This window comes from Hemiscyllium ocellatum, chromosome 8, assembly GCF_020745735.1.
Source record: "Hemiscyllium ocellatum isolate sHemOce1 chromosome 8, sHemOce1.pat.X.cur, whole genome shotgun sequence".
Lineage (NCBI taxonomy): Eukaryota > Metazoa > Chordata > Chondrichthyes > Orectolobiformes > Hemiscylliidae > Hemiscyllium > Hemiscyllium ocellatum.
Window position 1 is genome coordinate 38,253,585 of NC_083408.1, and position 17,696 is coordinate 38,271,280.

Sequence of the window (17,696 nt, forward strand, 5' to 3'; positions counted from 1 at the left end):
CAATAGCCTCGAGGAGACACAAACTGGTAGAGGGAAAAAAAAATGAACAAGCTAAATTTGTAGAACTTCGGGGAGCATCTGACTAGAGACGAACACATATTCCAATAACACTTAAATTTACACTGTCAGGAAAAACTTCAGGTTAAGAAGTTAAATAGTTGGCATCACTGTCAGGGTCCCAAGGGAACTTGTTGATTTACGTCTATGAAGGTACCAAATTTATACATCGCCTAATTCAATGTTTGTCTATTTAACCTAAACCTTTTGAAGATTGGGATCCTGTGAAACATGGTGTTTTAAGTCTTTACGTTGTGATGACCAAAATAACTTGCTACCATTGTTTCAATATTTTTCTGCCCACAGATGAATTTCATTAACTGTTGTTCAAAATGATGCTGCTAATACAGTTCAAGTCCCCAGAGCAAACAGTTATTACAGTCCGTGACCTTGTCTACAAGAGTGTAGAAATAAGACGTTATTTTTCTTTGTGTCTTGGAGGTGTTTCTCAAAACTGATATACTGCCCATCAGGCCCTTAATTAAAAATTACATTCCTTTTACTGAAGTACTTTTTCTGACACATTTTCATGTCATTGTAGGAGTGGAGAAAATCAAGTACTTGGTCTCTTTTCCTGAAAGATGTATGACACGGTGGGAGATTGGTTTGGGAGAATAATATGGATTTCATATGTTTTCTTTTAAAGTGTGGTTCTTTGTAACTGCTTTAATTCAGAAACTTCAGATATCTTTAGACCCAAGTATCTCTGGGAATAATTTAGTTAAATATTTTGGAAATGCAAACACTGCTGACATATTATTTGGATAACTAGAAATTTTATATCATTCATCATGTTTTTTATGCTTTGACCGAATGTTTAAATTCACGCTATTTTCCAATTTTCTCACTGTGGTTAGACTTCCTAATGTTGCTTGGTTATGTAGAAATGGCATGGTCCCAAGCATTCCACTCTGGCGATGTTGCAGTATATAAAATAACCGAATGAGGTTTACAATCCAGATTGTAGGGGAGTAGCTATCTTTTCTAAGTAGATACGTCAGTTAGGAATTGCAATGTTTACTTGGATAGGCTGCACTTCAATCCAAATTAGATTGTCTATGAGTTCTTGCAGAAACTTTAAATGTGGAAATAATATTTTTGTTGTTTTGTATGTCTGCAGCTGTACAATTTACAAACAAGCAAATGCCTGGTTGCCCAAAAATATCCTGATCAAAAAGGAGGGATAGTGGTTGTTAAAGAATGTGATTGGACGGATTCAAATCAGGTGAGCAGCTGTTCTGAGATTTATTTCGCTAGTAACCTACCGTGAAGGTGGATTAGTCTTGGTTCACATGAATTTTTTTTGAACTCCAACTTCAGGATGAAATTTGCTCCAAGTTCAATGTCCAAGCCTTTTTGTTAAAGTCAACCTGTAATCCTAATTACATTAATACCAGGACAGCATCCTGGAAGTACCGTCTTCCCACACCCCGTGACTTGAAATTTAATCTGAAAACATTTGGCCATTGGGGAGGTTCAGCTGTTCACTTGGAGTTAAAGCAATGTTAAACTATGATGATACACACTTTGACAGGATTTATATTGCAGGAAGACATGGTGTTTTTGCTTCTACTGACAAAAGTGACATGAACCATTGTTTCCTCCATTAGTTTTGTTGGTTTGACTGTAATGGGATGGATAAATTTATTGTAGAGTTAAATTTGTCATTTTGTGGACTTTTATGCTGGTAAAAGTCACTTTTGCATTGCTGTCAGCAAAGCAAACCCCAAACTGTCTTCAGAAACCTAAAGGCAATTGGAATGAGTATGATGAAATGATAACAATTGCAGGGATATGGCTGCAGAATAACATGAATTAAACACTGAATATTAAAGGGTAAATTATGTTTTGGAAGAACAAGAAGCTAGGAAAAGATGGAGATACAACTCTGTTAGTTGATCATGGTAATGTCTAATGGAAAAGAATGATCTAAGTTTAAGAAACCAAGATTTAGAAGAAGTGTCCTAAACTGAAAAATTGAAGAGGTTACTTAGTGGTGTATAGGTCCTCGAACAATAACTAGATGGTAGGATTCTTAAAGAAGTAATGGGAATGTGTCAGAAATGTTGTGATTATGGATAACATCAAATTGCTTTTATTTTGTCATGGTAATGATCAGTGGTAAGCCAGAAAATGGGAACATCTTAAAAGACGACAAATAAACTTGGAGGGTAAAATTGCAATTAATATCAAGAACGACAGCACAAACCTCTTTAAAGATATAAAAAGGAAGAGAGAGGTCAAAATCAGCATAGGTCCCTAAGAAAACAAGGCAGGGTAAATAATAGTGCGTCAGAAAATTAGAGGTGTTAAATGAATATTTTACATTAGTATTCACACTGGAAAACACCTTATGATATTCAAAACTTACTAAATCAATGGGCAGTAGAAGAGGGAATAAATACAGTAAATATCACTGAAAATGCAGGAGTAAAATGGGCCTGAAGATCAATGTGTTATGGTCCTGAGAATACATTCCAGGACATTAAAAGAACTGGAGATTGTAGATGCATTGGTAGTCATCATCCAAAATTCAGGGATTCTTGAAAAAATCCTAGACTTAAAAAGGAAAGATTTCCAAAAAGGAAGCTAAGATCCGTTAGCTTAAGATGGGTAGGTGATGGCCTTGTAGTATTATTGCTGCACTGTTAATCCAGTGACTCGGGTAATGTTCAGGGGACCTGGGTTTGAATCCGACTGCAGCAGATGGTGGAATTTGAATTTAAAAAACAAAATCCGAAATGAAGAGTCTAGTGATGACCGTGACTTCATTGTCAATTGTCAGAAAAACCCATCCGGATAACTAAAACCTTTAGGGAATACAAGTGTTATCCTTAACTGGTCTGACGTACAATGGGACTCTAGGCGCACAGCAACGTGGTTAACTCTTAGCTGTACTCCGGGCAATTAGAATGGGCAACAAATTCTCATCCTGCGAATGAATGAAGTCTTATTTGGAAATGTCTATTATAAAGAATGTAATGCAGACCATTTAGAATACATATGATTAAACAGAATCAGAAGAGAAAATCATACCTGGGAAATTACTACGAATGTTTTTGAGGAGGTAACAGGGAGGTAACAAGCAGGGTAGAAAAGGGGAAACAGTGGATAGAATTTTACAATTTATTACAATTATGCAATTTAAGTTTTCAGAAACATTTTGCTAAGTGTCATATGTTACATCACTTAAAAAGATAAAAGCCTGTGGTGTTTGAGATATTAGCATGGAAATAAGACAAGAGTTGGGATAAGGAGGGAAATTTCATGAAGACAACCTTTAACTTTGTCGTTGGCACGGTGGCACAGTGGTTAGCACTGCTGCCTCACAGCGCCAGAGACCCGGGTTAAATTCCTGACTCAGGCGACTTATTGTGTGGAGTTTGCACATTCTCCCCGTGTCTGCGTGGGTTTCCTCCGGGTACTCCGGTTTCCTCCCACAGTCCAAAGATGTGCAGGTCAGGTGAATTGGCCATGTTAAATTGCCCGTAGTGTTAGATAAGGGGTAAATGTAGGGGAGTGGGTGGGTTGTGCTTCGGCGGGTCGGTATTACTTGTTGGATCGAAGGGCCTGTTTCCAAACTGTAAGTAATCTAATCTTAAAAAAAACTATTGGAGTGCCATAGGGATCAGTGCTGGGCCCTCAATAATTTACAATATACTGTTGAGACTTTTTTTGTAAATTTTGTTTTGGTTTGGAGCAAAGAACTATGAGCTGAAAACTGAAGATGACTTTGGGACTGTAAAAAGTAGTTTGTTTTTTATTTTAAAAGAACAATTTCTGACCTGTTTGAGGCCAGGCCTGAAAGTTAATTGCAGGTTAGATTAGATTACTTAGTGTGAAAACAGGCCCTTCGGCCCAACAAGTCCACACCGACCCGCCGAAGCGCAACCCACCCCTACATTTACCCCTTACCTAACACTACGGGCAATTTAGCATGGCCAATTCACCTGACCCGCACATCTTTGGACTGTGGGAGGAAACCGGAGCACCCGGAGGAAACCCACGCAGACACGGGGAGAACATGCAAACTCCACACAGTCAGTCGCCTGAGTCGGGAATTGAACCCGGGTCTCAGGCGCTGTGAGGCAGCAGTGCTAACCACTGTGCCACAGTGCCACCCTTAAATTTGTTAAAAATGCTTTTTGGCTCCAAAGGAATCTAATGTTCGAACAGATGGCAGATATCGGATGTTAATTGGGCCTTATAGGGACACAGAGCTGAAAATGTGTTGCTGGAAAAGCGCAGCAGATCAGGCAGCATCCAAGGAACAGGAAATACGACGTTTCGGGCATAAGCCCTTCTTCAGGAAAAGGGCTGATGCACAAAACATCGAATTTCCTGTTCCTTGGATGCTGCCTGACCTGCTGCGCTTTTCCACCAACACATTTTCAGCTCTGATCTTCAGCATCTGCAGACCTCACTTTCTCCTTATAGGGATACAGCCAGTTTTTTAAAAAAAACCCAGTTTGAACTTTTTTTTTGGACTGTATTGGGCCAGAGCATTGTGCCTTCTAAAGCTACATGTTTGAAGTTTGATTGCTCCTTGGTAAGCCTCCCATTATCAACTTCTTAAAAGTTCGAACAACAGGATCTCAGTGAAAAGTATTAAGTGAATATTCCTCAGAATCTACTGGCAAATGTTTACATACATTGGTGGCTTCAGGAAACCAAGCAAGACACCGTCTTATGCCTGAAAAGATAAGGGTCATGGAGTCTACATCAATACATGTATTTCTTTTGATTTATTCCTTAACTATGTCTATGTCTATCGAGAATTGAAGATGACTGCAAGATATGAATCTAGGCGTTAAGTATATTACCTTGTTGATTAACTTTGCTCTGGCAAATATAAAAAAAATTATAAATAAAAAAGATTTAGCAATTTGTTAAAGCTATAACCCTGATGTCTAGTATCAGCTATTCAAAGTCTGGGATGGAACCATTAGGGTTATTGAATGTTTTAAATGACAGTGTTGCAAATACAGGGATAGAGAGGCTGATTGGATTTATGCTTAAAAATGTGTTGCTGGAAAAATGCAGCAGGTCAGACGGCATCAAAGGAACAGGAGAATCGACGTTTCGGGCACTAGCCCTTCTTCAGGAATCAGGGGGGTGTGCCAAGCAGGCTAAGATAAAAGGTAGGGAGGAGGGACTCGGGGGAGGGGCGTTGGGAATACGATAGGTGGAGGGAGGTTAAGGTGAGGGTGATAGGCCGGAGAGGGGGTGGGGGCAGAGAGGTCGGGAAGAAGATTGCAGGTCAAGAAGGCGGTGCTGAGTCTGAGGGTTGGGACTGAGAAAGGGTGGGGGGAGGGGAAATGAGAAAGCTGGAGAAATCTGCGTTCATCCCTTGTGGTTGGAGGGTTCCTAGGTGGAAGATGAGGCGCTCTTCCTCCAGGCGTCATGTTGCCATGGTCTGGCAATGGAGGAGGCCAAGGACCTGCATGTCCTTGGCGGAATGGGAGGGGGAGTTAAAGTGTTCAGCCACGGGGCGGTTGGGTTGGTTGGTGCGGGCGTCCCAGAGGTATTCTCTGAAACGTTCCGCAAGTAGGCGGCCTGTCTCCCCAATGTATAGGAGGCCACATCGGGTGCAGCGGATGCAGTAAATGATGTGTGTGGAGGTGCAGGTGAATTTGTGATGGATATGGAAGGATCCCTTGGGACCTTGGAGGGAAGTGAGGGGGGAGGTGTGGGCGCAAGTTTTGCATTTGTTGCATTTGCAGGGGAAGGTGCCGGGAGTGGAGGTTGGGTTGATGGGGTGTGTGGATCTGACGAGGGAGTCGCAGAGGGAGTGGTCTTTCCGGGACACTGATAGGGATGGGGAGGGAAATATATCCTTGGTGGGGTCTGTTTGGAGGTGGCGGAAATGACGAAGGATGATACGATGTATCTGGAGGTTGGTGGGGTGGTAGGTGAGGACCAGTGGGGTTCTGTCCTGGTGGCGATTGGAGGGGCGGAGGTCAAGGGCGGAGGAGCGGGAAGTGGTGGAGATGCGGTGGAGGGCATCGTCGACCACGTCTGGGGGGAAATTGCAGTCTTTGAAGAAGGAGGCCATCTGTGTTGTTCGGTATTGGAATTGGTCCTCCTGGGAACAGATGTGGCAGAGGCGAAGAAATTGGGAATATGGGATGCGTTTTTACAGGGGGCAGGGTGGGGGAGGAGGTGTAATCTAGGTAGCTGTGGGAGTCAGTCGTTTTATAGTAAACATCCGTGTTGAGTTGGTCGCCCGAGATAGAAATAGAGGTCTAGGAAGGGGAGGGAGGAGTCTGAGACGGTCCAGGTAAATTTTGAGGTCGGGGTGGAAGGTGTTAGTAAAGTGGATGAACTGTTCAACTTCCTCGCGGGAGCGCCGATACAGTCATTGATGTAGCGGAGGAAAAGGTGGAGGATGGTGCTAGTGTAACTGCTGAAGATGGACTGTTCCACATATCCAACGAAGAGGCGGGCATAGCTGGGGGCCGTGCGGGTGCCCACACGGTTTGGAGGAAGTGGGAGGATTGGAAAGAGAAGTTGTTCAGAGTGAGGACCAGTTCAGTCAGTCAAAGGAGGGTGTCAGTGGAAGGGTACTGGTTGGTTCGGTGGGAAAGGAAGAAGCGGAGGGCTTTGAGGCCTTTGTGATGGAGTATGGAGGTGTATAGGGGCTGGATGTCCATGGTGAAGATAAGGCATTGGGTGCTGGGGAAGCGAAAATCATGGAGGAGGTGGAGGGTGTGTGTGGTGTCCCAAATGTAGGTGGGGAGTTCTTGGACTAAGGGGGACAGGACGGTGTCAAGGTATGCAGAAATGAGTTCGGTGGGCAGGAGCAGGCTGAGACAATGGGTCGGCTGGGGCAGTCTGGTTTTGTGGATTTCGGGCAGGAGGTAGAAACGGGCGGTGCGGGGTTGTGGGACTGAGGTTGGAGGCGGTGGATGGGAGATCCCCTGAGGTGATGAGGTTATGGATGGTCTGGGAGATGATGGTTTGGTGGTGGGAGGTGGGGTCATGGTCAAGGGGGCAGTAGGAGGAGGTGTCCGCGAGGTGATGTTTAGCCTCAGCAATATAAGGATCGATGCGCCAAACTACCACCCATGCCTCCCTTGTCTGCCGCTTTAATGGTGAGGTTGGAGTGGGTGAGAGGGGTGGACAGGTTGAGGCAGTCAATGTCGCGGCGGCAGTTGGCTATGAAGAGATAGAGGGCAGGTAAGAGGCCAGCATGGGGTGTCCAGGTGGATGGGGTGTGTTGGAGGCAGGAGAAGGGGTCATCAGAGGGTGGGCGGGAGTCCTGGTTGAAGAAGTAGGCGCGGAGACGGCGGAAGAAATGCTCGATGTCTCGCCGTGTGTTGAATTTGTTAATCTGGGAGCGTAGAGAGATGAAGGGGAGGTCTTTGCTGAGGACTAATCTTTCATCCTCAGAGAGGGGGAGGTCTGGAGGGATGGTGAAAATACGGCAGGGCTGGGAGCTAGGACCTGGCATGGAGGCGGAGATGCATGCGGCGTGGTTGTTGTGCAGGTAAGTGATGTCACTGGGGGCGGAAGTAGATGCGGCAATGGCAACTCTGGGGGTGGAAGTGGCTGCAGTGAATGCAGGAACGGTGTTGTTCCCGGTGGTTGTGGACCCCGCGGAGGGCGCAAATCTGTCAACGTGGCCTCCTATACATTGGGGAGACAGGCTGCCTACTTGTGGAACGTTTCAGAGAACACCTCTAGGACATATGCACCAACCAACCCAATCGTCCCATGGCTGAACACTTTAACTCCCCCTCCCACTCCGCCAACGATATGCAGGTCTTTGGCCTCCTCTATCGCCAGACCATGGCAACACGACACCTGGAAGAAGAGCGCTTCATCTTCTGCCTAGGATCCCACCAACCACAAGGGATGAATGCAGATTTCTCCAGCTTTCTCATTTCTCCTCTCCCCACCTTTTCTCGGTCCCAACCCTTGGACTCAGCACCGCCTTCTTGACCTGCAATCTTCTTCCCAACCTCTCCGTCCCCACCCCCTCTCCAGCCTATCACCCTCACCTTAACCGCCTTCCACCTATCGTATTCCAGCGCCCCTTCCCCAAGTCCCTCCTCCCTACCTTTTATCTTAGCCTGCTTGGCACCCCCTCCTCATTCGTGAAGAAGGACTAGTGCCTGAAACGTCGATTCTCCTGCTCCTTGGATGCTGCCTGACCTGCGCTTTTCTAGCAACACATTTTTAAACTCTGATCTCCAGCATCTGCAGTCCTCACTTTCTCCTGATTGGATTTATGTCTGTCTTCATGTCATAATTAATAACTTAGCAAAGTGAGTGTACAATATCAAAGTTTGCAAATGATACAAATAGGTCTGCAGAGGGATACAGACAGGTTAAATGAGTGGGCAGAAAATTGGCATATGGAATATAATATGGGAAAATGTGAAGTTCTTTACTTTGGCAGAATGAAGGAAGAGGATATTATACAACTGGGGAAATATTGCAGAAAACTGTATCACAGAGAGATTTGGGAATCCTTGTGTATAAATCACAAGGTAGTATACAAATTCAGCAAATAAGGACAACATCCATTTGCCTGTTTACTTCAAAGGGAATGGTGTATAAAAATAGGCAAGTCTTGCTGAAACTATACTTGGCAGTAGGCAGACCAAGGCTGGAATACTGTGAACAATTTGTCTCCTTATCTAAGGAAAAATATACCAGCATTGGAATCCTTCCAGAGAAAGGTTCATTAGGGTGATTCCAGATATGGGTAGATGGTCTTATGAGATGACTTTGGGTATGTTGGGCCTGTACCCATTGTTAAAATCCTGCTTGATATTTTATAGAGATGTTGTGTCTTTGTTTTTCTATTAATCTTTCTTGATGGTTATTAAAGGTTTGGGTATACAATGAAGAACATGACCTTATTCTGGCCAACCTGCTTTGTTTGGATATGTCTGAGACCCATTCGTCAGACTCTCCTCGTCTTATGAAATGCCATGGTAGTGGAGGGTCACAACATTGGACTCTGGGGGTATGTTATTTTCCAGTTGGAAAGTCTGTCACATTTTACCAGTATTTCTATGCAGTGGCTTGTTTCTTGCTTATTGACAGAAAGTGTAACTGAACTAACTGGGCAATGGCACAGTGTTTTTAATTCCCACTGTTTCTAGCTTGTGTACTATTGCTAATAAGTGCTGATCTGAAGGCAAGGGAGACAAAGTGGAACAACTCATGAGGTGTCTGTCTGTAAAATCTGATGTAGATCTGTTACATAAGCTGTTTTGCTGAACCTTTGGACAATGCTTCTGGAGAAGCAAGAGAATACTAGTGGCCAAGAGATGAAAGGTGTCAGCTCAATAGTTAGTTGATAGACTAGGATTTTAATTGGTTAACTTTTTTGCTCAATAACATCTGAAGTGGAACCCTCTGAATGGTCTGCTTTTGATGGGTTTTTTAAAAAAAGGGATCTAGATCAGGAGTTCCAAGGGAATTGCCATTGGAATCTTGAATTTCCCGAACAAGTTTCACAAATTCTGCTGCGTCGGAGATTCTGCATAGTCACATTGCACAACTCTAGTCTGCACCACGCTGACTTTGTTTCCATGCAGTACGCCTCTATGACAATCGCTTCATCCATGCCAACCAGATATCCTAAATTAATCTAATTTGTCAGCATTTGGCCCATCTCTCTCTTATCAGTCCAGGTATCCCAATGGCCAGATATGACAAAGAAACAATTGTGATCCATCTGGAATCTTTCCATGTCACAAATTGATGGTACAGGGGTTCATACTAGTGGTTCTGACACAAAGAGAATGAGGATGCCGATAATTGAGCCCACAGTCACAATTGTCCAAATACCTAATTAGACTGCCAAGGTGACCAATTTGCTTGACTGACAGCTATTCAGGACCAAAGCAATTCTCTCAAATTTTTCATTAATTGGAAGAAAGGTAATTGCGATTGCAATAAATATAATTAATAAATGGCAGAAATAGAAAACTAATCTATCACTTTACAACTTAAACTATATCCATTACAATCTCAAATACATGTGATAAGGACACACAAAAGGTAGATGATTTGATGCATTGTATGTGGGAAAAGTACTGACGGGGAAAAGAAAGTTGCAACGATAAAAGGCCTAGATCACATGATGGACCACATTGTCTTTCACAGTTCTTTCATTTTAGATGCTTTCTATTCCTTTTGATTTTTAGCAATGTCGACACTGGTGTGTAAAGCAACAATTGTTCCAATCCCAGGGTTCTTGCTGGACAGCTTTTTATTAATTCAGAGGCAGCTGGTGCTGCTCCATCTCCATCACTGCTTTGAAAAGCAACATAATCTTTCAAAGCGACAAAAATGCACTTTGACTTTTCCATGGTGCAAGACTCTTCAGGTATTTTAGCGAGATAGTAGTCTGACTTCCATTATTTCCAGTTTATAGTGAAGGGATGTACTTATCAGTAGGAGAGACTTAATACAGTCATAAGTCAGAGGAGGAACCAACCTGGAATATTGTCAGGCTAGTTTGAGAATGGAAAATTTGAGAGAAATTTTCCTCTCCTCCATTTTTGTTTTAAAATGTTTAATTTGGAGGGTTTATCTATTTTTAAAAAAAATTAATTGCCTTGTGCTCATTTGTAGTAAGAAACATTTATAATTTAAGGGAAAACATTCATTTTACTTTCTCCCTTCATTACTCATCTGCTTTACTGTTGCCATTCTAGGCTTGAATTCCTGTTGAATAAGACTGCACGTACTTGGTTTCGACAGTCCCTGAAAGACTTGTTGAAGCCCAATCCTGTTTTGTGACACCTCACAACCCATGTATTACGTAAGTCCTGCCAAGGCCCACTCACAGTGTTCATTTACTGAGAGTGCCTGATGATCAGTGGAGTGTGAGCTGAGCATTCACTGCCTGATCTTGCATTTTCCTCTCTGCTGTCGGGTCACTTGCAAAACCTCATTGTGGATGATTTCACTGATAGAGTTGAAAAGGGTGGTGCTGGAAAAGCAGAAGAGGTCAGGCAGCATCCGAGAACCAGGAGAGTCAATGTTCTGGGCATAAGCCCTGGCTCTCCTGCTCATTGGATGCTACCTGACCTGCTGTGCTTTTCTAGCGTCACCCTTTTTGACTCCGACTCTCTAGCATCTGCAGTCCTCTCTTCCTCCATGATTGCATGAATAGTCTTTCTATGATATCTTGCCTCTCATTAACGCCTTCGGACCTAGTTATACTTTATATCACTCAAACTGACACATTGACCATTTTGGGCCAGGAATCAGGGAGGAAGGTACCTTTTGGGTCTTCTGTCATGGGAAAAATGGAAAGCTTGATTTACACCTACACATGAATGAAATATTTTTGTAAAGACTTTATATTCAAGTTATCACTTAGGATTTGTTATATGTTGATCTCTAATGCACAAAGTTGATTGCGTACTGAATGTTACTATTGTTGCTTTATTACTGCTTTTGTTAGTGTCTGGAGTCACATTAGTTTCGAACTGTAAATTGGGGTCACATTGGTGACGGAATTTGGAAAGCACTGCATTAGAGGGAACGCAACAAAGCTAACTCATTAGGCTGGTTCCTGGGATAGTAGGATTGTCTTGTGAAGAGAGACTGAATAAACATTCATTCTGTGCAGTCTATTACACTGAGAAAAGATTAAATTGAAGCACACAAGATTCTTCTGGAACTTGACAGGACTGGAGCAAAGAAAATATTCTCTAAGCTAGGGAATTTAGAAACATGGAGTCATGGTACAAGGATCAGACACTTGTGAGATAATGTTTTACTTGCAAGATTGTGAATCTTTTGGAATTATCTATCCCAGAGAGCTGTGGATGTTCTGTCTTTGTGCAGATTCAAATCAGAGGATATGAATATAATACAGGATGGCGACAGTGTGGTAGAACTATTCTTATTATTGAATGGTGGAGCAGCGTCAAATAGCTTACTCCAGCTCCACTTTATGTTTCTGATATATGACTGCCTCCCAAGTTAGTGCCTGTGCTCTGGCAATGTTATCTTTTTCATTTCGACAAACAAAATGTTGATTCATTTAGTTATTTTGGTTCAAAGTCAGAAAAATCACATTGTGGCCTTTTTAATTCAGATGATTGAGCATGACTGACCTTGCTTGATTTCAGTTGTAGCTGAAGCAGTTACAGCAAGTATTCCTCTTCCTGCCCACTCCTGTTGCAACTTCCAGGCTCCTGACTCCCATGTGTTTCCTCGATGACATCAACTTAACATGCGGAGTCAAGTTCTGTACCCACATTGACTGTTAGTTCTGTTGCACCATCCGTCTCAACACCTGCACAGTTTCTGTAATGTGGACTGTTCATTCCAATATTCATATGATCTGCTTCCCATCCTACATCTTTCATAAACATTCACTTACTCAAAACTCAATGGTCCATTAGCTGTTTTGCACAACATTTCACTGACCATTATTCCAATGCTCAATAATGTACATTGAATGCTAATCTCCTCACTTCCTTTGACATTCTCTCCTGCTTCACTGCTTTATCCCTGTGTATGTTTGCCCTTAACTATTATGTTGCCTCTCAACCCCACCCCTCCAAAAAAAACGTCAGTCATCCCACAACTATCTATTCCTTTGTGTTCCTTCACCATCAATTAAAAGGTGTTCTAGGTTCCACACTCAGATTTAGGAACGAAATTCCAATGTCTAGTTTGAACTTGCCTGCTTTAAAGCCTTGATTCAACACCCTTTTATCACCATGTCTAGTGTTTCCTCAGGTCCAATTTGTGTTTAGCAAATTTCATTATTACCGGTATAATTAATGTGTGTTGAAGTTCTTTTAAGAGTACAATAATTTTGCAGGAACATGTTACTATCTATAATAATAGGTATGAATTTCAAGCTATTACCATAGCAGGAATAAGTGAGTGCTTTCAGGATGCTGCAGATCAGATGCCCTGATCTTAAAAATTGGTGTCTTTTTCTAATCGCTGTTTCATGTTTTTATAGGCAAATAATTCTTTGTATCAGATATCAGCTGGACAATGCCTGAAGGTGATCGATCCAGATAATCCCAAAGGATATGTTGCTATGGCAATTTGTGATGGTTCCAGATCTCAGCAGTGGAAACTAGACAACTGATGTGAGCAACATTTCACACAGGGAGCAATTTAAACAACTGATTCCCAAGATGCATTGATATAGAAAGGATAACAATTAATGTTTGACTAGAACTCCTGGATATTGGTAGACTGTCTACTTCCAACTCAGTGAATTGTTATTTTATCAAAGTGTCATGTCAGTTTTCTCCACTAGGGTTTTTTAAACAAATAGTGAGATAGAAAATATTAATTTTGTGAAATATTTAATCAGTTATTTATGTTTTTAATTGTCTAAAGGGTCTAATTTGCGCAGCTGGCATGGTAATATAATAGTTCAAAGTAAATTTCCCCCAGGGATTTGGATTGTATCTGCATTGTCTGGTGTGGTTAGACCAGGTGCTAGACTTGATGCACTTGGTTTCTTTCCTCTGGGGCTAGAGGTGAGGAAATAGCTAGAGGTGAGGAAATAGCTAGAGGTGAGGAAATAGCCAAGATGCCTGCTTCACTCACTCCTAACCAGTGTCTATGTGCTTGTGGAGGTTGCCCAATAACAGGGTTGGATTTGACAACTGAAGTAGTCTGCTAGACCCCATCATCTGAAAGAATGCCTGCCTTTTGAGAAGTATCACTGAGTGGCTGCAGCCGTACAACTGTACCAAAACGCACTTTTTTCTTTCCAGTTTTAAACTTGGCAAAATAAAGTAAGTTTAAAGAAATCACTAATTAAAACAGTTAGAAAACCATTTTTTAAATTGCCTCTTCAGTTCTGATTTTCATTATTTGATCTAGTAATAGTATTACTTGGTAGAACAGACCATATGAAGAAGGGAGCAATACTATTTTGGGTTGAGTGTACAACCTTGAATATTTTAAATGATTTTGTGAATAACCGATTAAAAACTTCCAATTTGAGAACCGACTATCTTAATGCTGAATTGATGTACATCAAAGTTTTGGGGAGACAGTAGTAATATCAATGGACTGGTAATCAAGAGCCCTGGGTTAATGTTCTGGGGCCATGGGTTTGAATCTCACCATTGCTGATTGTCTTAAACTCACCTGGTTTACTAATGTAAGAACATCCTAGATTCCACTGGCCTAATAGTGACCATGGAACTAGTATTGATTGTGGGGGGGGGGGGGGGGAGCGGAACCCCATCTAGTTCACGTTTGCAAAGGAAGGAAATCTTTCTTCCTTACCTGGACTGGCCCACATGTGACTTCAGGCCCCACGGTCTTAGAGATGTCTGAACTGCCCACTGAAATGGTCCGATTAGCTACTCAGATCGAGGCCCAATGAGGGAAGGGCAGTAAATGCTGGCTCAATCAGTGATGTGCACATCCTCATGAATTAAAAAGCATTTCTACTAGATAGTAGTAAATATAGCTTGGTCACAATTACATTGTTTAAAAGTTAGAGTCAACTTTGAGTATGAGAGTTATACTGTTGGCTTAACCTGCTCTTCAAAATGAGGGGAGAAACAGACACATTCAGATGATGTTTCTCATGTTACTGTTTGTCAATTGTTCATAATTCAGCAAGAAGTTTTCTTCTGTTTCATTTAACTCAGACTTTGTAACTGCAGGAGGATTTCCTCTCCTCACTGTGCAATAATGACAAAAACAGTGTTTCCTCAGGAAACCTTTTCTAACCAAAGTTATAGAAAACTGAAGAAATCTTGCTGTTGAAATGTCACAAAATTAATGATCAGATATCCCTTTGAGATGGTCCAACAGACTTTGTAACCATTTCATTTACAAGCTTTTCTTAATTTTTCTGTTCCAGTGATGTGCTAGCCACAGGGATATAGCAGTATAACGATTGTAACTGGACTAGTAATCCAGAGGCCAGTAGTTCAAAGAACACAAGTTAAAAGGAGCCAAGAAGTTGAAACTTTGTCTTGCATTTATCAGAACTAGGACAGAAGAAAGAGACGTAAACAAAGGGACACCATTTTATACAGAATAAGAGGATGCTGACAGACCGAGCTGTCATTGACATGGAGACTCACCAAGAACATTTAACTGTCCCATCTTCAGTCTCAAGTCAGGCAAGTAAACTGATCTGGTCAGTGTTGCCATGGGGTCACAACAGCAACTGCATATCTTTCCAAACCAATGTCGGAGATTCCTTTTGCATACACAAATAGGATATATAGCTTCAATCACACTGTGAGCCTGACTGATCAGAATCACGCTAACCAGCCAATGTGTGCAAGCCTCAGAAAAGAACATCCACCATTAAGATGTCATCCTGTTATTGGAAATCACATCAATGAATACGGTCTCTGCTAAAGGTTACACCGGAATCCAGTTTAAGATCAGCTGGGCCTGCAGTGTGATGAGTTTATGCCTGCTAGAAGCTATATCTGTAAGTGCACAGATATTTAAGCAAAGGAGATTGTTACATGTATGTAACATTTATTTTCCAAAACCGGAAGTCCTGGAGACAGCCAATTTCTGTTGCAACCCATGGCAACATCCTGACTAATCAGAGTTTACCTGCCTGGCCTGAGAATTAAGATTAACAGTTCACTGCTACATCTCCTTGTTAATGATGGCCCAATTAAACAGCACTCTCTTCATAGGTGCTGTATAAAGTAGTGTTCCTTTAAGTTTTTTTCTGATCAGTGTAGGATGAACAGCTTCAACTTTTTTCCTTTTTAGTAGTGGTTAAGAACACTGGCTCATTCCAGAAATTTGAAAACTTTAACCTAATTGTTTGAAAGATTCTGGAAATCAAAAATGTGACCATGAACCTGTTGAATCCATGTTATTTAAAATAAAGTAGTTTGTAATTTTTCTTATGAAAGGAAACTCCAGTTCCAACTGTGCTCCAAAGCAGCCTGCCAGTTGACCATTATTAAATGGGTCTTAATGTCTATTTTGACTTTTCTTAACAAAAAAAACGTTAAATTTTTCTTCCAACTTTATTCCAACCGAAGTTAGTAAGTTTTGAAACGGAGTTGCAATTTCTGACCAAATTCCTTTGCTGAGACTAGCATTTGATGTAAATGTCTAAATATCTTTTTTTTAATGCAAGTGGACTGGAGAATCTCAAATTGGATTTAAAAATATCAACCTATTTACTACTTGAATATTTATGTAAAATCTGTAGAGATTGAGAGTGCGTAATTATCCTATAGTAGTTGCTACCTGGGTTTTTTTAAAGCATAAGTTTTGAAATGGATAATGGTGATTGGTATAGAACAGATTAACGTCACTAATATTGAATATAGATTCAACCAGTATATTGTTCTACACTATGTACACTTCAGTCCATGAATGTGAGCTCTTAAGTAGAAAACCCAGGTTGTTAATCATACATTTGGGAATTTGGAAAAATAAATCCATTGTATTCTGAAGCAACTTCTGCCACTCAAGCTTTGCTTGCTTCGACAAAGGTTTAGCAAAGTTTTATAAACAAATTTACTGACATTCTTCCTCTTTTAAGATACATTCCCAGTGGATTGACAGGAACTTCATGTAGAGATCATAGACTGTAATGAGAAATAATGTTTTGTACACATTCATGATCTGAAGTACCACTCCACACAGTGTGGAATACTTACATTTTTCAAAATTTTTTTTTCATTTGAAACCCAATTAAATTTTAATTTAATAAATTATCACTAACTGGAAAATTTGATAATTACATGTTTTGGTTGCAACTAGATGATTTTACTTGTCTTTCTGAATTGAGGAATTAGTTCAGGCCCAGTTCAAAAAAAGCTTGGATCACTTCTGTTTACATAAATGAGTCGGCTGTGACATTGATTCATATTTTGCATCAGCGAACGAGTAATTCATCTTAAGCCCAAGCAGCAAACCATTGTAAATGAGATATTCATGTTAATTATAGCTTTAATCGTTAAAGAAAATTCTCTATATTGAACGGATAACCATTTTATTTTATTGAACGATCAAGCTGCTAGATATTTATTGGAATAAAGATCTAATTTTAAATAATTGTTCTGTTTTGGTCATCTCATGCAGGCATTCGCATTTTTAGCCATGTGATTTTTGAACAAATTTTGTTTCACAGCAAATGGAAAATTCCACAGAACATTCACAAAAAGTCAGCATGGGCCAATTAGTAAATATACATGGGGCAGCATGGTGGCTCAGTGGTTAGCACTGAAGCCTCATAGCACCAGGGCCCCAGGTTCAATTCCAACATCGGGCGACTGTGCAAACTCCAGCCGACATTCTCGCCGTGTCTGCGTGGGTTTCCTCTGGGTGCTCAGGTTTCCTCCCACAGTCTAAAGATGTGCACATCAGGTGAATTGGCCACGCTAAATTGCCCATAGTGTTAGGTGCATTAGTCAAGAGGGAAATGGGTCAGAAGTTCAGTGTGGACTGGTTGGGCCAAATGGCCTGATTCCAGACTGTAGGGAATGTAATCTTAGCTACTTAAATTTTTTGCAGCTGAAAATGTATGCTGGTTAAAGCACAGCAGGTTAGGCAGCATCTAAGGAACAGGAAATTCGACGTTTCGGGCCAGAGCCCTTCATCAGGAAATAAATTTTTTGCAGTCAATTTTTAAAAGAAAATGTTAAATTTGAGAGGGGGATTTGGCAGCCAGGTTATGA

The 17,696-nt window shown here is 41.4% G+C and overlaps 1 protein-coding gene across 2 annotated transcripts in view; it reads left to right on the forward strand.

The window, feature by feature from the left end:
• LOC132818118 (polypeptide N-acetylgalactosaminyltransferase 11-like) overlaps window positions 1-17,696 on the forward strand; it is a 50,168-nt gene that overhangs the window by 21,743 nt on the left and 10,729 nt on the right. Inside the window, exons 10-12 of one of the 2 annotated variants that reach the window (XM_060828824.1) lie at window positions 1,178-1,282; window positions 8,897-9,034; window positions 13,013-13,145. In XM_060828824.1, the coding sequence (XP_060684807.1) occupies window positions 1,178-1,282; window positions 8,897-9,034; window positions 13,013-13,144 (375 nt within the window). In that variant the 3' untranslated portion in view covers window position 13,145. Of the gene's footprint in view, window positions 1-1,177; window positions 1,283-8,896; window positions 9,035-13,012; window positions 17,034-17,696 lie in introns of those variants that run through there. The other variant, XM_060828823.1, reaches the window with a different exon arrangement.